This window comes from Catharus ustulatus, chromosome 2 (genome assembly GCF_009819885.2).
Source record: "Catharus ustulatus isolate bCatUst1 chromosome 2, bCatUst1.pri.v2, whole genome shotgun sequence".
NCBI classification, from domain to species: domain Eukaryota; kingdom Metazoa; phylum Chordata; class Aves; order Passeriformes; family Turdidae; genus Catharus; species Catharus ustulatus.
In genome coordinates this window covers 43,091,428-43,117,961 of record NC_046222.1, presented here as the reverse complement: position 1 = coordinate 43,117,961, position 26,534 = coordinate 43,091,428, and the positions used below count along the sequence as shown (strand labels likewise).

Sequence of the window (26,534 nt, the reverse complement as noted above, 5' to 3'; positions counted from 1 at the left end):
CTGAGTTAGTCGTGACTATTTCCAGAATTCCACTGAGGGGGAAAGGTTTGTGTCATCTCCTATGCTGTTTTACCAACTGGACACAAACAACTCAAGGAAATTGCATAATGTTTCATTGGAAAAGTTCACAGAAATGCTTTCTTTGCCATGAGAGAAATGCTCTACAATTTCTTAAAGGTAATTGTCTGCTGTTTATTGAATACAGTAAGAAAATTACTTCCTTTGATCATCAGAGCAAACAGGAATGCTTACCTGAAGTCAATTTTGTTTATGTTTGGTGTTAAAACTGATCCTTTTATTTGTTCAAGAGCTTCTTCTAACCGAAAAGCTGCTTTTGTCTGGACTGGGGAGATCAGAGCTAAAAAGACACAAATGGGAAAAAGTTTTTTAAAATTGGAATATTTTCCCATAAATGGTTTGGTTAAGTTGCTGAAGTTTGGAAGCCTAAATCCAGACAGTTCAATAAACACAGCAGTTTAGCATTATTAGACATGCAAGAGCACCTCAAGTTCCTCTGAAACAAAATCCCAGTCTACTTACTTTTTAGAGTCACACAAGTATTCAACAGTTTTGCTATTTGCTTTTAAATTGCACTGTTGAAAAAATACGAGGTTAAAAAAATCTAACTTTGCTTTTACACCATGATTATTCCACTCATGCACTAAGCCAATGTTATGGTTTGCAGATATTTTACAGAGGCCAAATTGTAATTTAATAATTGAACCATTGGGGAAAGAAGGAGTCCAGACAGGCACAATGTATTGCCACTTTCAAATGAATAGAAGTGGAGAGTAGCAGAGGCAGAATTCCTATAAACAAAAACCAAGAGAAAAAACTGTGATTCCTTGTATTGCTACACAGTCTGGTCTGTCAGTACAGCTATGAAGAAGCCCTAAGCCAGTACTGCTCTATTTTGTAATTTTAATCTGACATTTGATCTTGAAGTCAGAGACATTACCTCACAGCTGGCACAACTGCAGTTGGGAGAGTAAATCTGTTAAAGAATACCTAAGTAATAGACCATATCTTAAGCATTTGAACACTGGAAAGTTGACAGGAAATCAGACTTGGCCAATGCTGTTACAAACTCCTGCCAATCTGCACCGATTCCAAGAAAGCAGAAACTGAGCTGAAGTGATCGTTGCTTCCCAACAAGCGAACAGCTTAGAAAGAGGACTAATTCAGAAAAAAAAGTTATGTACCATATCAATATATCCTAGGACTGCATTTACTTAATGATAAATAAAATGCATATGTTTTAATATTTTATATTCAAAGGTTCAAAGAGGGAATCATCATGCTATCCTAGTAATTGTTGGTGGCCCTGTAACACCTCTCACCCAGCTGTGAAAGCACAGTACTGCAACCTATAAGCACACTGCAGTTAAAAAAGTGAGGAAAACCCAGGAAGTCACAATACCTCAAGGAGGTCATGCACTTACTGTGACCGGAATATTGTGAAATATCTCACAGTACAGTTTTAAGAAAAAAAAATAAATCAGTTTTTATTTCCCCTACCCAACTGTCATACGTATCAGATCTGAGCTTCTTGTCAGTTGTCCTGCTTTTGTGAATTCAGTTATTTGAGTGAAGTTAATTGTTCTGTTTACTAATAGAAAAGACTAATGGCCTCAAGAAGTCCCTTCCAACCTTAACTATTCTCTGATTCTGTGAATATAAAAACACTTGTATTGTGCATAAGGGTTGATTTTTAATTGACAAACCCGTTTGTCTGTGTGGAGACTGATGTGCATGCCGGAACTTAGCAGTCGCCTCCTGAAATTTAATTTTCCTCTGCTGCAGAACTTTTTCTCTAAATCTTTGTTCTTTTGCTTCTTCTTCCTTCTGTCTTTCTTCAAAAGCTCTGTATTTAAGAAGCAAAAGTAAATCATTCCTATGTTTATGAATTACATTTACCAAAATATTAGTACTATACTTGCTTACCAACTTGACATTTTAGTACAAAAGCTTGCTTCTCCATAAATTTAATGCTATTAACTTCAGCACAGCCAGATTTTTAGAATTTGTGGAATGTAAATAGGACAGTGGGTGACGAAGAAGAGTCACAACATATTTTTATTTTTTAGCCTCAACCAGGGATTTGATTCTTTTTTATATGTGAATTAACATGCGGGCTCAACCAGTTCTTGTCACCAATGTGACTTTTACAACAGCCTTTACATTACCACGTAAGTGTTCACAGTGAGCAGATCAGTAGGAAGATTAACTGCAAATGCTCTGTGCATGCTTTTCACAAGTTCTTGGGGAAATAATAACAGTTTAAAAGTTACAGTTTAAAATAACACAAAGGACTACAGCTTTTATCTATAAATATGCAAGAGTAAGTAACAAGTCATAGCTGTTAAGAATCTTCCTGAAAGAATCAGTTTGGCAGCAAAAATGGGATAAAACAGTAAGTAACATGAAACTATAATTGACAATATCTGTTATTATAAAAAAATATGTTAAATATGTTTTCTCACTGGATGGAAAGTAAAGTAGACTCTAGTAAAAAAAAAAAAAAAACATCACAAGAGTTTCCTTCAGTAGGCATGAGCTTTATGAAGCTACGTGGAATCTTTCCTCCTGCTGACAGAATCATCAAGTTTTACTTACAAACTAGCTCCCTGAGTGAAATATATCCAGAATATTTATTGGCACTGTGCCTATGTAGGCAACTCATATTTAATGGTTTTAAACTAAAAGAGGGTATTCGGACTAGACATGAGGAACAAATTTTTTACAGTAAGTGTGGTGAAACACTGGAGCTGGTCACCCAGAGAGGTTATAGATGCCCCATCCCTGGAAAATTCTAGTCTAAAAGCAGTAATACTATAAAAGTAATGGTCTTCACATGAAACTTTGAAAGCCTGCCATGCAAAGATCACTACAGCTGGGAGCTTCCCATCTGTGTATTAGAAATGTGATTTAACAGGTCACTAGTACACTAAGTAGGGTCTCCCTCTAGCCAGCATTAGTGGAAAGAAATGTTTAGCCATATGTTCTTAATTTCTCTCATCACAATAAGATACCTTCCCATAACTCTGATCACTAGCAGTTGCTTCATAGTTCTTGCTTAATGGAGCAAAGCTGCTACTTCACAAAGCTACTCCTTAACTCCAGCTATTTTATTTATTCTTCCCTTTGCTTTTCAGGGAAAAAGTTAAAACTGAAATATTCAACTTGACCCTCTCTATCCCTTCAAAGTGATGACTGATCTCCTGTGAAAACAAGTATAAAAATAATTTGAAATAGGTACTTTTTATTTTAGAAAGCTTAAAGGTTATAATTGCACAATAGTAAAAAATCAGAAAAAACTGCCAACTAATTCCCAAGTACACACTTATACAGGAATATCCACTTTAATCCACTTGGAAGCCAAAGCATAGCAGACAGAGACAAAGAACTTTCACTGTTTAGAAAACTCATACATACATAGCTGTCAAAGCATGTTAGAACTAAAAAGTTGTCCACTTTCAGTATTGTCCACTTTCAGTATTCCTGAATTTCATTCACCTTAAAATCTAATAGAGAAATCTGCAATTTTATCTTGACTGAATGAAAATCACAAGAGAGGAAACAGACTTGCTTATCCTCGTAAGTACTTTAAACACATTCTTCTTGATGCCCTTTAATATCTCTAGAAGCTGATCAAGAAGGCCTTTAGTTGAACTATAGTTGTTAAACTCAGACATGTGGGAAATTCTACAACTTTACACCTGGAGTAATTCCAGCTAATAACTCCACAAAGCAAAAAAGTCAATTCTGACAGAGTATTTCTTTTTTAAATATTATTTTGAATATGACTTAGCTGCATTCTTCCACATTCCTAATAACAAGTAATAAAAAGAGGACTGTTGTTCCATATAGCTGGGAATGAGCAGGCCCAAATACTGATGCAAGAGGTCTTTTTTAGCACAGCTCGTAATGATCACAATTGTTTTGGATTAAGACAAGAAGGACAAAAAAGGATCATATTTTAATGTAAGGAAATGCACTAAAGTTATTCAGTGAAGCCTTATTAACTTCTCAACCTGGCAGAATGTAAATTGTAACACCCCAGTGCATTATAAAATAAATAATTTTAAAAATACACATTTACATCTTATAGAAAAACAATTAAAGAAAATGTTTGTTCATGCACTTTCCTTAAGCCACCAACTTAGGTTCGTATCACAGATGTAACATTGGCAAAAGAGTATGGCTTTAAGATGGATATTTAGCAGAAGAATTTCCTGACTGGTGTTTTTTTAACCCAATTTTTCTGTCTACTATAAACAACCCACTGGAGCAGCAATTTTTGAAATGGCTGCCAAAATATTTATGGAGAATTTGGAATACGAAACTTAAAATACTTAGCTGTCTCACATATACAGACATTATGTGGAAGGCATTTTTATGTAAAAAACAGTATGACTAGATGGTGGAACTACTTCCTGGATAATTTTATAAAATTGTCTTCACAGTGAAGTGATAGATGCTACATTCCCAGGTGGACTAAATACTTACTACTGCCTTGGATGAAAATGATAATTAAAAATGAAATATATACAATGTGTATGGAATGCTATGAAAGGAACTTTATGATACTGACTTGATATTATTCTTCCATTGCCATATCATGTTGCAAAACAGTGCACAGTAATTTTAAAACTGAGGTAGGGAGATATTTGTATGGTTGAAGACTAAAGTAGGCTCAAGAAAAGGCTAGAATGCGGTTTCACACTCAAAATTCCCTTCACGGGCAAGCAGGAAGCAACCTTATGTCCTCAAAAAGATCTGTGGACATTGCCCAAAAATCAACTTACCAAGACCAGGAACACATATTAAATCTATTCCTTCATCTTCTTTGATTATCATATGCCAAATACAATAAGACAGCCTGAAACAGCTGCAAGACTTCAGAAGGATGATCCCTTACAGTACTTTATTGTCTCACAGAGACTGTCCTGCAATACACCCCAAAGGTCCACAGGAGGGTTGCCTGCACTGTGTACCAGTTGTCACATTCCAAGTCTTGTTCACAGGCGAAACCCAAGCACACCTTATATAGTCATGCATATTTTTTTTGCTAACATAAATCAAATCTCAAGAGTCCAAGTATTATCAATCCAGAATTGTTATGAAAAATAATAATACTCTTAGAACATATCTACACAGAAAAGGGCTCAATAATAGTGATAAATCAGTTTGAAGTGCTATTTACACATTGCGTTTCCATTCCTTTTCCCGATGCTCATTCTTGCATTGGTCTTTTGCATCCCAAGGCTTGCAATTCATTCTGGTTGTGCTGGAGCAGAGTTAACTGGCAGCATCTGGAGACCCTTCAGCAGGACCAACAGGATCTTCATGTAAATGCTTTCTTCTCCCTCATCTTAGGATCCACTTGGAGTAATTTTTACATTTGCTCCTCTCCTCTCCTCTCCTCTCCTCTCCTCTCCTCTCCTCTCCTCTCCTCTCCTCTCCTCTCCTCTCCTCTCCTCTCCTCTCCTCTCCTCTCCTCTCCTCTCCTCTCCTCTCCTCTCCTCTCCTCTCCTCTCCTCTCCTCTCCTCTCCTCTCCTCTCCTCTCCTCTCCTCTCCTCTCCTCTCCTCTCCTCTCCTCTCCTCTCCTCTCCTCTCCTCTCCTCTCCTCTCCTCTCCTCTCCTCTCCTCTCCTCTCCTCTCCTCTCCTCTCCTCTCCTCTCTCTTCTCTCCCTGTTATCTCTAAAGCCATGTTTGTCAGGACTAGTTCTGCATTTCTTTAGCTGACTATTAGTGAGTATAGCCAAGGGGTATCCAGTGCCAAGCCTATGTGCCAACTCTTACCATCCCCTGCCTGTACTCCTCCATGCCACATCCTGCACCTCCAGTTTTCAAAGCCTCTACTATCATAACAGGACTGCATTTCTCTATACTGCTTCGTTATTTCAGAGTCATAAGTATCTCATTCTCTGCATAGAATAACTGGTTCTTACTGCTATCTATATAAAAATATGGTCATACAATAAAAAGATAAACAAAGGCAAAATAAATTAGCCACAGACACCTGGTCTCTAAGAGAAATTGCTGCTACAGCTAAACCAAGAAAAACAAAGCTGCTGTCAGGTCAAGAAAAGTTCAAAGAGAGCAAGCTTGGCAAGCATCTTTTCCAAGGCCTTGCAAATTCAGCACAATCTTGTGGCCCATTATCAGAAATGGTAATACTGCATTTCTGGTTACAGTGATCACCTACTTTTCACAGCTCCATTCTAATGTAGAAAGGAATACAAAATTCTTAATACTCTGCCCTCTCTCTTTACCAAGTGCTGACATTGTTCTCATATTTTTGGCTGTAGGCTGCTTTTCATTCTCTATCAACAAAACTGATGAATGATTTAAAGGGCTTTTATTAAATATTCAATGTTAATCAGCCAGTAGGTGGAGCACAGAGCTTGTGCTTATGTTGAAAATAAAGTATTACAGAAAGAACAACTGATTGGGAATAGATTGAAAACTCATATAGATTTCCTTCCCCAGTTTCAACAGATGGATTAGCTATCAAGGAAATTCAAAATGCTGAACCAAGGTAACTGACTGTAAGATTTATTTTAAAATGCACATAGACAATTGCATTTCCAGAATGAACCAGCTACCTGCAGACAGTAACATCACAGTAAAATGGGACACACATTTTGCACCGAGCAGTAACAGCATGAAGTCTATAGTCCCCAACAGAACTGACAGCTGGTATTTAGGAAGCAGTGTGTTACAGAAACATAAAATACGATATCCTGTTCATTTGCACCAAGTATGTACTTAGCCAGTCACTCTTATTTCCAGAATACTGTTATTTAAACAAAATATGTGCCAGGTAGTGCCCCAGAGAATATTTGATTCTTAATCTGATCTTGACATTGCAACTTCATGTATCAGTGAAACAATAAAGAAAATACTTTCTTGGTACTTATGCAACCTGTATAAACTGTAGGCTAGGATTTTTGCTGTGTTGAATTATTGCTGTTAACACAAAACTAAGGGGCTTGGTCAGTACAAGAGATGCAAAAAACCAGATGACATCAGGGGGGTTGAAAAACATCTGTGATTTAAGTTACTGAGACTTTTAATTCCAAAGCTATCCTTGCTCTTTGTGAGCAAGTAATGTTTTTGTCTTTTACTACTAAACCAATTAACAGCTTGTAGAAGATGAGTATTTCTAATGCTGAAGGTGCTGCATTTTAGAAGTATTTACAACAAATCAACAGTAGACAGTCAGGGAAAATTTCATTACAAGTACATATAGAAAAGATTGAAAACAGAAGACCTCAATCTGCAAGAATCTTGAACATGCATATGCAGGACTCATTAACTTAAAAAGTGCTTTGGTACAACTTTGTTTAAAGGAGGTCTGCTGAAAAAGGAGGTTCCTGAAAAAAACACAAAGAAAAACACACAGAAAAGTTTTCCTCCACAAAGTAATATGAAGAAAATGAACCTAAATGACACAAGATTAAGGAGAGAACAGAAACTCTCCTGTATCTTCACTAGTGCTTCTATCTAAAGGGAATTCATTGCTTTTACTTTTTTAGTAAAAAAATGTATAAACTTAAAGTTGACACTAAATTTGGTTAAGCTTGAGCAATTTAATAAAATTCTATAAAGAAATGTCAGTCCTGTAGATGAGACTGTATTGTCTCTTTGGACTTTACTAATGCTGCTGGTACTGTCCCCCTTATGATCCTCATAAACGAGATGCTGCTGTACAGGCTGAATTAGCAGAGAGTGAGGTGGAATGTGAACGGTCTGAATGGTGAGGCTGAGGGTGGTGATTAGTGACACAAAGTCCTACTTGAGGCCAGTACATAGTGGTGAACCCTAAAAGTCAGTACTGGGCCAAATCCTCTTTAACATCTTCATTAGACAAAGAAGCGTATAATCATTTGGGTTAGAAATGACTCTAGGATCATCAACTCCAACAACAAACCCAGCACAGCCAAGTCCACTGCTAAACCATGTCTTGATGTGTACCACATGTAACCACTCCAATGGGCAGCCTTCTCCAATGCCTGCCAATCCTTTTCATTCACAAAATTTTCCTAGTATCCAATCTAAACCACCCCTGATACGATTTGAGGCCATTTCCTCTCATGCTGTAGCACTTGTTACCTGACAGAAGGGACCAACTTTGCTGCAAACAAAGTCAGTGATATCCTGAACTGCACTAGGCAAAGCTCAGCCAGCATGTAGAGGGAAGTCATCCTTCCCCTCTGCTGAGCACTAGGCAGGCCACAGCTGAAGGACTGTGTCCAGCTCTGAGCTCCTCAGTGCAAGAGACATGGACAGAGTGGAGACAGTCCAATGAAGGGCCACAGAGATGATGAAAGGACAGAAGGATCTGGGACTGTTCAACCTGGAGAAGAGAAGGCTCAAAGGAATGTCTTTAAATACCTGGAAGGAAGGTGCAAAGATGAGAGAGCCAGGGTATCTTCAGTGATGCCTGGTGACAGGACCAAACTGAGACACAGAAGTTTCCTTTGGAATATCAGGAAATACTTTTTTTAGGTAAGGATGACAGCACTGACACAGATTGCCCTGAGAGGTTGTGAACTCTCCATTCTTGGAGAACCTCAAAGGCTATTCCTATGCAAACAGCTCTAGGAGGCCCTTTCTGAGTGGAGGTGTTCTACCAGATGACTTTAGAGGTCCCTTTCAACCTCAATCATTCTAGATGAAGGTTAGATGTAGAACATTCACACTCTCCATATAAAAAAATGCAAAAGATACAAATTCTCTTTTGAAATCATACACTAGTAGTGCCAAGAATAACTCCTAATACATGCCTGTAAGCCCTGGTAGGGACAATTTTGGGTGTTGCCAGATGAAAATGTGGAGCTTAAAAACATCATGCTACCCTGGAGAACCATCATCATATCTAACACCTTTACATGTGTAAGAAAAGCTAATGGAACTTGGCTCATAGAGACTTGAGACCTGACCTGAAGGCTGATCAATGAATTCCTACCTGCATAACTCCCAAGGAAAAATATTTACATTCAAGAAACTTTATTTTCAAATTACTTTCTTGCATATATGCAATGACCCTCAATTTTTAATTATATATGTCACAGCTTATAATACTGTATGTACTTACTACCTTTCTAACATTAAACAACTCACTCCTTTTCAGTTATTAGGAGAAAACTTGTTACCACAGATTTCCATTTGAACTGCTTATTGTGCTAATAATTATGCCATTCTCAATTATTACAAACTGAAATGACTAGATTTTATGAATACTGTATCTAAATTTTTAAGTGGTTCACCTGAGTAACTTGGATTTATACTGTGTTTCTTAAGGATGCAATGAAATACATATGGAAATGTATTTATGTATCCATGAGTATTACTTTAACTACACCAGTCTGTCAAAAATATGCAGGTTGTCTGGTATTTGCTTTTACATTAGAGTATAATATTTCAAGACCAGTAATACAATAAACAGTGTTCATCTGAGATGGGTAGTATTACAGTGGTTCTGTTCCAGAAAATGAAATTAGGTATTTAATTTTTCAACCGAGATTCAGTTTATTATCTGCAAAAGTTGTGGGTTGCATTCTGTCTTTAATTACTCGCAGGTGATTATATCTCCTCTTTCATTTTTCTTTGTATTTCAAAAGGTAAGTTGATAGCACATGCTGTTAGGCTAAATGGCAATATAAACGATGTATACCACCTCTCTTATGAGTTATGAACATATGCCAATGAGTTATGAACATATGCCAATAAGTAAACATTGTGCAACAGAAGTCATCTGATAGGGGAACTGTGGGGCAGGAGCATTAACCAGTTAACAAGAGGCAGAGGAAGCTGGTCTGAGGCTGGGGGCTTGCAAGAAGGAACCCATCTGCCCCTCCAGTACACACAGCTGAGCCCCCTGTATGTGTGAGCACCACCTCAGAGCGAGGGAAAAGACCTCTATGCCCATTAAACTACTTATAGCACTTCACTGAGACATTTCAGTGCATTATTTACTTAATCCATTTGTCACAGAATACTTCATGGTTTCGCATTGTCATGTATGCAGAAGACAAACTATGCAAAGCACTGTTTAAAATGTCACTACAAAATAACTTTATTATAAGTATAATCTTGTACAAGAAAAATGTTGCTTTGTGTTTACTGGGAAGTGGGAGCACATAGCCTGGCCATGAAGGGGAGGCTGTGCAGCTGTTATGCCATGCAGACAGAAAAGCACACACTTCAGAAGGCAACAACTGCCTTTTGCTGGCCCACGCTGTACAGCTGAGTTCGTTTTTCATACATCCATCAAAGCTAATAAAACACTAGAAATGCAGATCAGAGCCACAAGACGAAAGTGCTACTTACCTTTAGTTTATATGAGATGTGACTACAGTGAGTTTCCAAAAATTAGCGAGTAAATAGAATACTGCTCTTTTTATATTTTATTTGTCCTACAGCAAGCAACTGGATTGGGGAAACTTTTCAGCTTACATTTGTCTAGGCCAAAGCAGTGAGCTATTTATCAAAGTGAACATGATAGTAGAGATATACAGATCTGTCTCAAGGTTTTGACTCTTTTTGCTTTGGTTTTCTCTTTTTTTTTTTTTACAATCCTACATTAAAGGAACCCTAGTTACTTGCCTTCTTCTTCTGTTTGTCTCCATCAAATATTTCATTGCCTTGCTCCTATGCATTTTTTGATCCTCTTTCAATACTCGACGTTCCTCTTGTAAATCCTGTTCAAAATGAAATATCAAATCTCTAGCCCTAAGACTATGCTAAGGACAATAGAAACTGGATGAAACAGCTCATTAAAGATAGAATAGCCTGTGTGATTGACCTTATATAGAATAGGTCCCATAATTGTATGTTATAGATAACTAACTTTATGCTGATCCAGAAAAAATGTAATTGCATTTTACTTTTTAAAGGGATCTTAGGAGAGGCTTTGCACTCATCTTTCATACCACCAGCTGAAAAATCTCACCTTTATTACATTCATTTGAAGGGACATTTTGTGTAGTTTTCTAAACCTGTAACATAAGGATGCACGCATGACAGGGAAAATGTTAAATAGTAAACACCACCTCTCACACACCCCCACAGCCTAAAGGACTAGTTGTTTACACTAAAATTGATTAACATCACTAAATACAAGTTCTCCACAGAACCAGATCAGTCCTGCATCACGCCAGTAATTATTTAAGTACCAGTGTGCAGGCCGACCTTAAGAGTTTGTGACAGTAGTTCTTACCACTACAATTCAAAAAACAAGAATCCACAAGTTAGGATGGAAAACACTATTCCTACTGGCATAATCTCCTAGAAGACGGGAAACAGGGTAACTCCGAACTTTCTCGAGAAGCCAACTTTCCCACGGCAGTTAAAAACCCTCAGAGCACAAGTTTTAATTTGAAGACACCCCTGAGGCGGTCCCTGACCGCGGGGCAGGGCTGGGCTGGGCCATCTCCGCCCCGGCCCCGCCGCCGCCCCACACGGGCCCCACAGCGCCGGCCCCGAGAGACGCCCGGCCCAGCAAGGATACACAGAGACGCTCCGCCGCCCTCCCGCACGGTCCTGCGGGGCCCCGGCCAGGAGCTGTCCCCTCGCCGCCTCGCCGGCCTTCCCGCCGAGCTCCATCCAGCGCCCGGGTCAGCGCCGGGCCCGCTCCGCCGCCAGCGCCGGGCCCCGCCGCGCTGCTCTGCGCCTCCCGCCCGGCCTCGTAGCAACCAACGACGCCGCTTCCTTCGCAACGGGGCGGCACCGCGGCGCTGGGGAGCGGCCTGAGGGGAGAGGGCTTGGCTGGCGCGGCATTTGCGGGTTCCAGGCGGGCGCAGGGGACAGCCGGTCCTTGTGGGTGCCCGTGTCAGGGTGGGAGCCACGCGTGGGAATCGTCCGCGCCCTCCCCGCCCGCGGGCGCGGGACAGCGGGGCCGGACACCGTGACAGGGCTGTCGCCGGGCCTTCCATGCTCTGCAGCGCTGTGCTTTATAGGGGGATGACCTTTGAAAGCCCCAGGCACACACACGGGGGCCGAGCGAACGAGGTCTCGCGGGCAAACACGGCCCCGGCCCCGCCTGCGGGTTTGCAGAGCTCCGCGGGGTGTAGGAATGACAGCGATAACAACAACCACCGAAAGGTTTTCTGTGCATCTGTTGGTGCACAAAATGACGAATGTTACAGAAAAATATTTGAAAGTCCCTAAGTATAGTTACAGAAAGAAAAAAAAAAAAAGAGAAAACAAAAATCCTCGTTTGTTCTTAAGACTGCAAAACTTTTTTATTTCTTTTATTTCTTTCTTTATTTTTTTAAATTTAAGCAAAGCAGGGTGTGTTGTCTTGGGATATTGCCCTGCTTTGGATGAGCTGTCAGCAACAGGCTAAATGCCTTGGTGATTTCCTGGCGAGACATTTCTTGGCTGGTGTGTTTGAGTTTAAACCAATTTTTTTTTTTTCCTCCTCAGTGTGCAGCTGTTCTATGTCTTTGACTAGGAAGGTAAAAATAGTACTCTGCATTTGTAAAATACTTCTCTTCACAGACCCTCTCCCCCATATTTGTAGCACAGTTTGGGAAGTAGGTGTTGCTGTTAACAATTTACAGTCCAGACCAGTGGTGGTCAGCTTGCCAAATAGTATCCCTGTTACTGCAACTGAGAAGATGACCCTAAAATGGAAGTCTTTCACCTTTAGCTCAGAAAACCAACCCCAAATTCATCACTTCGTTGCCCTATCTGCCCTGTTGTGTTGCACAAGGGGGGAAAGTGGTTGTCAATTTACCACTGTGTGCTTTTCAAGCCACACATACATTTAAAATCCCAGTTTACCTGATAAAATGTGCTCATTAGGATGTGTGTAGAAGGCTTAGATGCAGTAGAAGGCTTTGTCAGAATGGAGAATCGAGTCACCCAAGCTGAGGCAGAGCTGGGAAAGTGCAGAATTTGGGCCCATGTCACTTGTAGGAAGACTGAAGATCATGGTCAACATATGCCACTGACAGAATTTGAGCTTTCTTAGATTTACTGAAAATTTTGATATAACACAGCACAACTTGCAGCTTCACCTTAAGATACCTTCAGAGATTCAGAACTAAGTATGGTGTTTATATATATTTCTGTCTTTCTCTTGTTTACTTTTTTATTAAGTGTTTGTAGTCCTCCTTTACAGTTATTGGATAATTTCATGAGTAACCTCACATTTTTCACACTGTGGGACAAGAAGGTGATAAACTGAGGGCCATGTAATTCAGAAGGGTATGATTATTCTGGGGCAGCAAGAAACCTGATCTTAAGTAGTTACAAAATGGAAGGTCCTGCTCTGGCAGCTGGTTTGAAGGAATTTTCATAAATTTTACTTTGGGCTGGACACTGATATTTGAGTGAAGGATAAAGATCAGCTCTTAAAACTTTGTGGGATGGATTCTGAATTTATTTCAAGTCTTATTTAAAGGCTCAAGCATAGCTGTGGTGCTGCAGAAACACTTTTTTCTTTCCTTCTTTTTCCAGTGGTGGATTAATTTGCTGATGTTCTATAGTTTTTCTCCAAGCTGTGTAGTCAACTGCATGGGAGAAGTTAAAGTTCTATTTTAACCATTCCTGCCTGAAATTTGTCATACTGCCTATTTATGTGCATAGAAAGAGGAAGAAAAACTATTTGTTTACTCTTAATGTGATATATGGAGAACCATGGAAATCTTTTCACTTTCTTCGTGAGACTGAACTAATGATCACAGCCTGCATCTTCTTGAGAGAGCATCAACTGATGCACTAATTGAACCCTAGTGAGCCTCATACTGGAAAACTATTATGCACCATGTGGTACTTCAGGAAAATTTAAAATTTTGATTTTGAGAGATACAGAAGAGCCAAGTTGTTCAGAATTTCACAGGCAGTTGAATATCCTCTCAGTTACAGGTTTTTAGTACCATTTAACTATTAATTTTTAAAGAAAACTTTGGATTAAAAAGTGTATTAATCCCCACTCCCAACGAATGTTGGTTGCTCCCAACAAATCTTGTAGCAAAAGCTATTTCCAGTGCATTCCAGCTTTAGATAGAGGTGGAGATGAAACACATTATCAAGACAAATTTGGAATATTGTCTTCTTGTACCAGTGTAAGGTATAGTTGAACAGTGTATTCTGAAGATCCTTTAGAAAGTGTATTTCCCAGTGGTACACTGGAAGCTGAGGTTTCATTTATTCAGCCAGATCACAAACAATTTAAATTCTTTAATGTGTCTAAATTCTCAAAATGTGTTGGACCTTTCTGAACCTTTTTTTTTTGGTTAGACTATCAGATCCAATATTAAGATACAAAAGTACTGGAATTGAGTGTGTGAAATCTGTGAGTGCCTCATAGTTTTAATTAAGGTTCTGTAGACTACATTTAATTTTCCTCTTTTTCATGCCATTCTCTTGTACTTTGACTTTTTTTACAGGAAAAAAAATCGTTGTATTAAGTGATAGTCTCAGTACCTGTGTTAAAAATGGGTGGGCTACCAGTGAGACCAAAATACTGCTGTTATTCTCCTGGTGAAAGATTTTCTATGCAATACAAAGTACTAATTTAAAATAATGTTTTTTCTGTTTTCTATTTTGAATTTATTTGATGACATATTCCAAAATTGCCTCCACAGCCTGTTCTGGTGCACTACCATCACAACAATACAGCTTCCTTAATTTTAATGATAAAAAACTTGGTAAAAATTTGAAAACATCAAGTAATACTATTTTTTTTTCTTTCAAGTAGCATAGAACACTCATGCCAAATATACACAAATGCTCAAAAATAGCATATAAAAAAAAAATCTGTCAGAGTTTTATCACAATGAAAATATATCTGTTTGATGTGTCATGTAGAGGTGAAAAGCAGTAATTTTCCTCAGGATGCAAATAGTAATATATAAAATCTACTGTGCAGTTGAAATTTGGTTTATTAAATCCAGGCAGTAAAGGAGTGATGTGTTGGCTGCCCTTTGTGCTGTAGACATTCCCAAATAGTTAGATCAGGCCTTCATAGTGTACAATTCTTTCCACAGAAATTTGAAACTCATCAAAACATTTGCATTTCTTCAAGTAAAAGATGAACCACCATTTTAGGGTAACTTCATTTATTTGTCTTAATATTTTTTTGTTTGGTTTAGGAGAGACTGTAATAAATAATGGCGAACCTTGTTCACCTAAGGTAAGATTTTCTATTACTTTCTTTAGATAAGATAATAAATGTAACTGAGTGATTTCACAGAAAAGTGACAGATGTTTTAAAAGTAAGGATTGCCTTATTCAAGATAGATATGAAAATACAGAAGAATCAGGTATTTTCAGATAGAGAAACGAAACTACATTGAAATTCTAGGAATTCAATATATTAGAACATTTTTGTGTTAATGTTCTGTATCACAGCTCAGTTATTACATCATATTTTTAATCTCATCTGCATGACTTTAAATGCCGAGTAACTATGGTTTTTGGCAGTCATTTTTTGCTTGAATTGCTGAGATCAGACTTAATTGCTTGTTTCATGTTGGCTTTTGCTAAAGATAAATATTGATTAAAAATATTTGCTTAACAGTGTTTAATTGAACATCTGGTGAGTAGCTGTGATAGCCCTGGAACAAGCCATGCTTTCAAGTGTTCTATTTATAAGTTTCTAGAGATCTGTTTATAACTCTTACATAATCTTTCTTTCTTTATTCTGTGCTTATTTCAAAATTAAAGAAACATTCTTTTACTTCTCTACCATTCTCCAGGCACAAAATGCAATTATACTAGTAATTCAGAAACCTTTTTTTTAAAAAATTCCTTTGTTAACAGTTTTTTTGTAATTTTTACTTTAATGTTTTAAGAGCAAAAATCAGGGAAAAAACTCTGTTCACTGCTTGCTGGTGTAGTACTAATTCCAGAAAGAGAAAACTGGAACAGGAAAGAACAAATATGTTGAAGATGTATTCAAGTCTAAATAGGTTTTGTTTTTCATTAAAATCCTGACATAGGATCTAAAGATCCTATTTACATTTGAAAACATAATATATGAACGAGATTATGAAATCGTCAAACAAAGACTCATATGAAAATATGTTGCTTAGTCTTTTGACAATGACACATATTTTGGGAATGACTTTTAGTAATTTCTTTAAATGATGATTCAGAGGCATTCCTTTATTTTATGTCATATGGCACCATGGAAGAAAAACTATTAAATATGAAAATATAATTTTAAAATAACAGTAATACGTGTAACTAGTGCTATTATTGTTACTATTTCAGACCATTGTGTGCCCATGAATACTGTCCCTTTACTCTTTTCCCTATAAGAATATTTAAAATATTTTTTTTAATGCTGAGTTGGTCTTCAAATCTTTGCATGATGACTTGTGTGCATGAGTTAAAAACTTATGCAAATATTTCTGTGATCAGCATTAAATACTAAATTTAGGGATTTTCAAGAGTAAAAATATTTTACTAATATCTGGTAAATCCAAAAGCCTGCTCCTTTCCAGTGAAAATAAGTTCCTTAGCATTTGAGATGTCTGTTGGGTATGGTGATTCCTAAAATGCAGGATTTGCAAGTTCTTGCCTCCCACTTACAGTTCTCACAAGTAGAATACCTCACCAGAAATGGTGGTGGTATTTTTTAAATTTATAGAGGTTATTCTTTACCTCTGACACTACTTTTTTCTTGTGAGATACGGCTAATCAGTTTTGGTCTCAGCTCTGCCAATTATTGCTTGATAAAGATTTTAAAAAACAGGTTTTGAAGGAAGTCCTGTGAAGCAATCTACTTCATTTTGACAGACTGAGCTATTTTATGTGTGCTTTATGTTCAATTTATTTCCCCCTCCATTGTTTGGTACAACAGGACACAAGGAATGCTGGAGCTGTGGAGGAACCACTCCAGGCAGAAGAGAAAAATAAATCTGCAGATATTTCAAATCAAAAAGAACAATGCCTTGTACCATGTGATGCTCAAGCTAAAATTTTACGAGGGGACAAACATTACATGTGCAGTATGTATTCATAAAGAATACTTTTAGTGATGAGCTATGCAGTGCCATGCTATGCAATCCTCTCCTCTGCTACGCTATGCTGTGCAAATTTATTTTTTCATCTTCTTGAGCACATGTGACAGCCCAGTGACCCTGCTGCCCAAACTGTGTATTGTCCAGAAAATCTGGGGTACCCTATTTTTGGGATGCAGCTGGTGTGACAAAGTATTGGTGAAGACAGGCAAACCCAAGCAGCCACACAACCCACCTAGATCTGTCAGCCTCTGAATGTCAGTGACTCTCTCAATTAGAGAGGAAGAGGAGGATGTCTATTCCTCATTGAAATGTCATAGCTGGATATGGGGGTGTAAGTGGGAGGTAGGTAGTTAGTTAAGCAGTTACATGGGAGTAAATGTGTACTTTACCTCACCTTTTATAGAGGCTTACACAGGATATTCTCTATTCACTAACTTGACAAACTACACAGCAAAATATGCAATCAACCTCCAAAAATAATTGTGTAAATTCTTGGTTTTCACATATGATTTTAAAATATGTATTACTAATTATATGCCATCATGATGATGATGGTGATCTTGATTTTTAACATCAGGGCAAAAACCAGGAGCAGTACAATGAATGAACAAATGTAAGGTGACAAGAAACATATATATATATATATATCTGTCTTTTATCATACACATTTATATATATGTGATATCCACTAACTGGTTGTCCAGTTTACCCAAGGATAAGATTTATTACTTCTTCAAAACATGAGAAGAGCCATCACTTCTTAAGATATCATCTTTACTGCAATCAAAAAGCTTGAAATTTTTAGCACCTTTGGCTTTAATCTGTGGTACTTTAATCTGTATAACTTTCATTTCACTTTTAGGTGCTGTAAGGTAAAACACCCTCAGCATTCACTTAGATGTCATAAATAAGTATGTTGTCATTTAGTCAAGAATATTTCTAGAGTTATGAAAACAAAGTGGATGAACATATTTCTTTTGAAGGAAATTTGCAGAGCTCTCTTGCTGAATATGCCAGAAGTACAAAAAAAACTGGTAAGGGACATGATGGATGATCAACAGTCTTCGCTGGATTACCTTTCTAATCAGGTACTTTTATTCTTTATTAGAAATATTTGTATTTTTTATTTCTCTCAGCAGGTGTTGTCTTTCTGAGGAAAAATAGGTTCATTAAACCATTAAATTGTCATTAAATAAGTAGGATTAGATTGTCTTATCATCAGTCCTTGTACCTCTGGTAGTGTGTGAGTTCTATTTCTGTGAGGAGTGGTAAGCACACTGTTTCACAACTTAGTGAAATACACTGCAGTAGGGAAAGTGGAGGACTATTCCTTCACATAGGTACAAATTACTACACAACACAAATTATGTTTATTAGGAGTCAGAAAAAAATTTTTAGAATGTAAATTTTTTTCATTGCAACCCAATTAAAGATCTTTTATTTGGATTTGCAGGTAAATGAACTCATGAACAAAATTGTTCTTTTGAACACAGTAATTCTGAGAAAACATCTGGATCCACTTCCTTATAAAGCAGTTCAATCTCATGGTAAGTATTTTTCAAATGTAGTCTTGACACCTTCCCCTTTTGTCTTTGCATATTGAAAAGGAGCTAACAAAAGCAAAGGTAAGCAATTGTAACATTGACATTATCCTGTGTTAGTATCATATAAACTCTGTAAACTTAACTGCTTTAAAGTGTTATCATAAATACTGCTTTAAATTGTTGCAACTGACAACTCTTAGCTTCCTATTTAGCATGCTGATTTTTATGTAAAATACCAAGTATGATTATCAGCTAGTAAGTGAACTGAGGCTGCTGAATGGCACGTTCTTTTGCAATGAAATAAAGTGTAGTTGCATTTGCATTATCCTTATTCCAGTGGAATGTTTTTCATGTATACTTTATGATGAAAAGGCTTTTGCACGTATAAATACAAAAATCTGTAGGAAAAAGACTTAATTTCTCAGATAATATGTCTTTTTCACAGTGCAGGTGTTATAAATAAAATGAAAAAAAAAATTTGCAAATTGACCCAGATACATAATCTTTAATTTCATATAGGTATATATCATATCTATTAAGATTAAAAAGAACTTTGTCTATACAGTGTCATTTGTACTTGCTTAGAAGCTGAATGGTGTTTAAAGAATTTTAATTCACAAGATATATTCATGACAAAACATGATTTTGAAGTTTGTATAAGAAGAAAATTATGTTTTAAATAATTCATTCCACCAAGAAAAGTAATATTCCTACATTAATTTGTATTTTATAAAACATATTTTGCTAATGAACTTCCTTGAATACCTTCTGTCTTTAGGTTTGGACTGCACTCATGTTAAAGATACTGTTGGTTCAGTTTCAAAAACTCCAAGTGGTCTGTACATTATCCATCCAGAAGGATCAAATTATCCTTTTGAGGTAATACATTTATTAGTATTGTCACAATTTGCTTGCGAATATGCATTTAGAATACTTGTAATAAAGTGTTTTCCATGACAATTTCTCAACAGATGAATGAAAAATGTATAAAGTCATCTGCACGTCTGCTATTACTATAATTCTGACAAGTTTCTTATTTTCTATGAAGTAATTTAATCTGTGACCCCATTGTCAGTTTTCATATGCAATGAAAAATGCCAAAGAGGAAAACCAAAGGTATTTTCCAGCACCATTTTTGGATATGGAGAAGAACTGTTCTTTTTTATTTTAGAGATGGAAAACTGAAGAGCAATTGACTGATCCATTCGGCTTTTAAGATGGGACTTTTAGATTTTGAGTGATTCTGCTGTATAACATTGCCTTCTCCTGTGATGGAACTCTGCTGATGCAGTCATCCAAGTGAGGGTGCAGATGTGCCTTGGTTTGAAGAATAGGTGCTTAGCTCTTGTCTGAGTATCATTATAATCCAGTCTTGAGGCACAGAGGCATCTGAAATTGTCGTTTTCCTATCCAGTTTGCAGGATTTATATTCCTAAGACAAAGATATATATCCCTAAAACAAACTACAGCAATCATGCTTCCTATCACTGCCTGCACTTTATGTGATTGCTCAGATTAATTGTTCTCATCTAGAAAGGAATTTTGGGTTAATTTTCTTGGACTCAGAATATTAAAATCCTTGCAAATACAAGGAATATTTTGGTTTATGTGTTTATATCCATTTCAGGTTTGTTCTATTTAGAGAAGACCTTATGCATAGTGGAAAGGCAGATATGACGCTTTCAAACCTTCAACTTTGCTACACAGATTGAGGTCATTATTTTTTTGAAAAAAATGAGGAATTTAAGCCAACTAATAACTCGCAAAGTTTAATATCTAACTTTATAGTGTTCCTTTATATGTAACAAAGGCAGGATGAATCCCTTTTTCTCTAGCCAAGTGGAGCCCTTCAAAATGCTACAAAAAGAAGCTTAAACTGGTTAAGAAAAGTTTTCAGAATTATGCTAGCATCTCAAAAGGAAAAATGAACTTGATTCTGCAACCTTTGATATAAAAATGCTCTCAGTACAATGCAGTGAGCTCAGGAAAAAGATCTGTAACTCATCAATAAACCCCTTCCATGTAAAAGAAAGGCAAAGACATGTTGCAGTGTTCACAAAACTACCATATTTGTAGTGTGAACAAAATGCTACCATAGCAAAAAATGCATCTGTTTCAGAATTTCTTCTGGATTGAAGGTGATTACAGAAATACAAAAGAAGAATCATAGCAATTTGATTAAAAGAACAAGGCAACAATAAATAATGAGAAGAATATTTGCAGTTATTAGCGTCTTATTTCTTGTCTGGTAAATGGAGCACAGAACTTAAAAGACAGTGCCAAAAAACTCTCACAGAAAAATATGTAAAATATGTGTTCCATAAGGAATGTTGTTTTAAGGAAAGCTATTTAATGTGAATTCTTTCATGTGTTGAAGCATAAAAGGAGTACATGAGAAATGACAGACAAAAATATAAAGACATTAAAATATAAACAAGAAATTTTAAAGCACCTTTAGGGGCTAAATGCTAAGAGTTCTAAATGTTCTCCAGACCAGCAAAATCAGAAGAAATACAGAGGCAGAAAACCATAGTAAGAATCTAAAAAACAGGAAACAAACCCAGCACAAAACAATTTATATCAATGAGGACTTTTGCAGCAATAAATGCCCTTTTATGCAATGGAACCTAAATGTAAATTTGTTTAGAATTATATGCATAAAGATATCAGTTACATTAAAGACCACAGACAATGTGATCACATTTTTATTTTTCATGTTTGATACCTCATGTTTTCAGAAGTGAGTATAGATTTTGATGCTTGGGCTGATTGAACTCCGAATTCCAGGAGCAATAAGATTATCTAGCTTTAGTGGTAGTGGCAGGTTTCTGTCACCTCAGGAAGTTACTCTCAAATAGGCTTTTGCCTGAGCATTTATTCATGAGGTGATTAAAACCAATTTTAATTTTGGAAAAATGAACCATGATAAATTTCTTATGTATTTTTCAATTAGTAAATTTAGATCAATGATATTTCTCAGTTGTACCAGACAAACAAAGCAGTTGCTTAGAATATACCTCTTATACGCACTGTGGATGGGAAGGGAAGAAATATTAAGTAAAAGTGTCCTCCTCATTTAATTTAGGTTGTACCTGACACAATCATGCCCTTCATACCTTTCATGATATGAGATATAGAGCAACCTGTAAAGCAAATTAGCTATTGTAAGGCTTTACGAAATTTCCATAAAGGATTAGAAAAACTACACAGCTGTAGCTGTATTTGTCTGTATCTATGTAATATTTTTATTTAGCTGGTGTATGTATTGGTGCTGTATTTAACTGGCTGATGACCTCTCATGTAGAACCGTATCTGCTCCTTCTGTGAATTATCAACACTCCCCCTGATTTGTATTGGACTGAAGATTGATGTTGTGACCAAGTGAGCTCCTCATAGTATTTCTGACTCATAGTTAGAGGAGTAGCCAAGCATGCAATCATCTTCTCAAGACAGTGGATGAGGCAATGGGGTAATTTTGAGTGAGGTTTAGGTATTTGCATCTAAATATTCGTTTTGGAGTCTTCTATATTTCTTTTTATTCCAGTTCTACACTCCTTGGGTGACTGAAATAAGCATGTGATTCTCCAGGGAATAAAGGTCACAGGTTTTTTTATGCACATGAACCTTACTATGATTAATTTAGTATTTGTTTTGCAAGAATTTCCCAAAGTATCTTACTTGGAGATCCAGGTTCTCTCTGGTTGTATTAGATGAAGTTGAAGCTCTGTCATATTGCTTTCTTGTCATTCATTGAGACAACATTGTTAAATCACAGAGGCTCTGACTACAAAGTTGATTTTTTTTTTGCTAAGGAGTAAGTCTGGTTTCCTGAAAAATATTTGGCTACTACAGGCAATGAAGGTGCAACATATAATGCTCAGTCAGCCACAAATGTTTTTGAGGGTTAAACTGATTTACACCGAGTTTCCACTTTTATCAACTGGCTAAGACTGCAAATCTCTCTTTTCTGAAACATTTTTCACTTTGTACATTTCCTGTAATGTCAAAAAAATTTCTTACTTTACTCCATCACTTGTGAATCGGCTTAATGTTATCCCAGCCAATATGATGTTCTGAACTTACTTTTGTTAACTCAAGAAGCTTACTGGCTCGCTACCTATAAGCATTTTCCAGGTTAATTCTCCTGATATTAGTCACATTTGGAGACAAAAATGAACCCCTGTTTTTAAACACTCATTATGGATATTATCCCTTAGAACTACTTTGAATATCTTAGGTAGTGCAGTGTATAAATGTGCAATATGATCTTTCTACATTAAATTCCCAGACTTTATAATCCCAGTTAGATTGATCAAGATTTGGCACTGTGGATATACTTAGGAAAGTCAATTACATATCTTAAGTTAGTTGGGCTGAGGAGAAAATGTGCCACATAATGTGATATTCCAAAGCAGAGCAGATGGCAGCTGGACCACTGCCATTTGACATACTGCTGGGCACAAATTTTAGCAAAGACTCATAAAGACTCATAAATTTGAGAGCTGATCTTATGTATTCAGTGGTACCGCTCAGTTGCAGGCAGTTATATGTTCACATTGGGACTTCCCTGGATCGGGGCCACTTCTTGTGTAGAGATTTTTGCTGCTGCAAATTATTGTTATATGCTAGGTTATTGCTATCACTGCTTTCCATTTCCTCACCCTTATTAAAGGCTCTAAATTTCCCAGGTGCCACAAACACAGTATTCTATGGAAGAAGGCATGGTGGTGATGGAGAACATATAAGAAGTTGTGTCTATTTTGCTTTGCTGAAATAAAAATTTATTCAGTGTTGCTACCTGTATCAATGATACTTTGCCTGATTAATACATGACATTGCAAGTTGCTTCCCATTCATGCTATAAATGTTACAGTGACATTTGTCAAAGCTTATTTATTATATCTGTTATGAGCAGACTATTACACACAGCAGTTTCTACTGGTTGAAGAAATACCAAGTCAAACAGTTCAACAAGAACATATAAGAAAATAATGCAGCTTCATTTTTTTATTTTCTCAGAGCTCTTTTTTAAGATATCTGAAAAGTATGCTACTTAGAAAAACTCTGAATAGTCCACCTTTATTTAATTAAAATGTGTTTTTCAAAAATCTACTTTGAGAATGCTTAGTCATGTCTATGCCTGTTTTAGGTTTTGTGTGACATGGATTTTCGAGGAGGTGGATGGACCGTGGTTCAGAAGAGAGCCGATGGAATAGTTCAGTTTCAGAGAACATGGTCTGAATATTTGGATGGATTTGGTGACCTTACTGGTATTAATTTTAAATACTCTAAAGTGCTTTGGATCCCACATTTTCCCTCCTTTTATATGAGCTACATTCCACTAAATTGCATGGTAGTTTTAGTAGTATGAAGTTCTTGTTTCTTAAAAGTCTTATTTTTACTTAAGTATTTTTTTTTTCATCAAATCTGTTGTGTGATCTTCCCAATAATGACTGTTACCCCACTAGAGTCTTTACCTCTTGCAATCTCACAACAATGTTCAAAATATTCTATTTGCTGCTTGAAATAATTTATAGATTGTATTTCCTTTCTTCTCAGATTAAAAAAAAAAGCCTTGGTTGGTTTAAATCACTTTTGTAAAATATTTCCTTAGAGCAGAGAAAAATTAATATTTCAACATAGGGCTTGCAAAGTTAGAAACAATGGAAATATTTCAGTAGCTTATACCAACACAACTGTGCTACTAATTTTTTATTGCTACCTTTAATACTGTAAGCCTAACCCATTTGCTTTTTCATAAGTTTATCTGGAATTGCAATGGAAGCACACAGCTATTCTGTACAAAGTGCAGCTCATATGAGGCTAAAAGTGTGATTTATGGAGACAGCAAATCTTGAGAATAGGGCTTAGATTTCAAGAATAGGGTTTGCATTTTTTTTTTTTTGCATTTCATAGAATGCTAACATTTATCATTTCTCAGTATTACCCTTAGGAAGTGCTACTTAGTTCTGTTCATGCAAGTGGATCTTCAGCACATCCAGTTTTTGTGGTCTTCTGAGATATATTGCAGATGAATATTTGAAATCTATCATCTGGACGTTTTCTAAAAAATACTACAGAGAGAAAATGATGATGCACACATAGGAATTCTTAGGGATTTCCTAGGGAAGTAGTACTGTGTTCCTTCATTAGTCATTCAAAGGAATATAAGCTATCACACAACTTCTGTTACATTTGGTTCAGGAAGGAAAGAAATAAACCAGGAACAATCACTTTTTCTTTTACAATTTCCATTTCTTGACTATATATTATATTTTTCTTTTAGGAGAATTTTGGCTTGGACTGAGGAAGATTTTTGACATAGTAAATCAAAAAGCCACTCATTTCAGTCTTTATGTGGATTTGGAATCAGAAAATGACAAGCATGCCTATGCATCATATGATGGATTTTGGATAGAGGATGAAGCATGTTCTTTTAAGATCCATTTGGGGCATTATTCAGGAAATGCTGGTAAGAGCTTCCTTCTTTGAAGTATTTAAAAGTAGTTGTTCCCTTACTTAATATGAAAAAAATGCATTCAAAAGAATGATAATTAACTTCAAAAATTTTATTTCTAATGTGTTTCACTCTGGTATATAATGAACAATTATGCAGATATTATTTATGAACAATTATTTAGATGCTCATTATCTCATAACAGATATTATTGGCAGTCTTCCTGATGATGCCTTGGATAATTCAGAAGTGCCCAGATAGTCACGTACAAAGGATAGAGAAAGAAACTGAGTGGAAGAAAGCTGGTCTACAGTGTGTAACAGTTGCTGGGTGACACATAGACACAAATTAATTCCAGACCTCTCCTAACAGCATAAATATACTAAGTGTGCACCATATCTTACTGCTTTTTTCCATGTTATAGGAGAATGGTCCTTATTATCAATGAAATAGTTGCTCTCTGAAAATGTTGCTGCTTTACTCTGTATTTGTGAAAAACACTATTTCTTCAGTAAGTTCTTTAGTAAGAAAACATAGACAGTAATAACTGACCTTTGTGTTTTAATAATTCCATCTTGTTTCATGACTCACTCTGGGGCTTTGGGCAAGTTACTGGAAAATCTGAAGTTACAACCCCTTTTGTTTACTTTTATTTTCTCCTCCTCTGTCATTGAGAGCAGAAGCCTTTACCTTCATAGCCAGCATGCATCGCTAAAAGCAACAAAAATACAAAGACATTTCACTGAATTTCAACTTCCATATTTCGCAGTATTTTATTCTTTTTTTCCTGCATCTTTAGCACTTTTGCAGCTCATTAGCTGGTGCTCTTGAGCATCTTTTGAAGAATTCTACTTTTCTAATGAATTCAGAGGAAAAGTTTGCAAGGTGTGCATCAAGTAAGAAACATTTCTCCATAAATAACTTTTTTATTGTTTTGTTTTATCTGTTGTACTTAGGTGATGCATTTAGAGGATATAGAAGAGAAGATAACCAAAATTCCATGCCTTTCAGCACTTTTGATGTTGATAATGATGGATGCAGGCCAATGTGCACTATTAAAGGACAGCCAGTGAAGAGCTGCAGTAACTTCAGTGATAACACTGGATGGTGGTTCAACAAGTGTGGCCTTGCAAATCTTAATGGTGTTCATCGCTACACAGGTAGATTCCTTGCAACTGGGATTCACTGGGATACATGGACCATGAACAAAAAGCCAGTAAAAATTAAATCAGTTTCAATGAAAATTCGGAGAACCAATTATCCATATTTCCATTAACATATGAAAATAGAAGTACAGTAGTTTCACGAATACAAGCCGCACGGATTATAAGCCGCACTTCCGGTGCCTCGACAATGTTGCTGTCTTTGTCAATAGATAAGCCGCACCCCGAATATTAGCCGCACTTTCGTTCGTCGCGAGAATCCGTGCGCAGCTTTCACAAATTGGCCAATTAGTAACAGGATCGCGGCATAGCGGGCTTTACTGGCTCGGGGTGGGGCCAGGAAGGCTCGGCCCGCTCATGGTTGCTGACGGGGCTGGC

General features: G+C 36.8%; 2 protein-coding genes across 4 annotated transcripts in view; one reads left to right on the top strand and one right to left on the bottom strand.

Moving 5' to 3' along the window:
* Positions 1 to 11,623, bottom strand: part of CEP126 (centrosomal protein 126) — a 42,577-nt gene extending 30,954 nt beyond the window's left edge. For all 3 annotated transcript variants that reach the window (XM_033052872.1, XM_033052873.1, XM_033052874.1), the window contains exons 1-4: positions 11,523 to 11,623; positions 10,619 to 10,744; positions 1,725 to 1,864; positions 253 to 358 (exon numbers count right to left, since the gene is read on the bottom strand). In XM_033052872.1, coding sequence (XP_032908763.1) covers positions 253 to 358; positions 1,725 to 1,864; positions 10,619 to 10,744; positions 11,523 to 11,617 — 467 coding nt within the window. In that variant the 5' untranslated portion in view covers positions 11,618 to 11,623. The remainder of the gene's footprint in view (positions 1 to 252; positions 359 to 1,724; positions 1,865 to 10,618; positions 10,745 to 11,522) is intronic.
* Positions 11,624 to 11,736: 113 nt separating this feature from the next.
* ANGPTL5 (angiopoietin like 5) lies at positions 11,737 to 26,293 on the top strand. The gene is given in 9 exon segments (XM_033052875.2): positions 11,737 to 15,155; positions 16,830 to 16,977; positions 17,976 to 18,016; positions 18,018 to 18,080; positions 18,446 to 18,539; positions 19,315 to 19,415; positions 23,686 to 23,806; positions 24,823 to 25,008; positions 25,950 to 26,293. Coding segments are annotated over 9 exon segments (1,176 nt in total). The 5' UTR covers positions 11,737 to 15,053; the 3' UTR covers positions 26,270 to 26,293.
* The last annotated feature ends 241 nt before the right edge of the window (positions 26,294 to 26,534 follow it).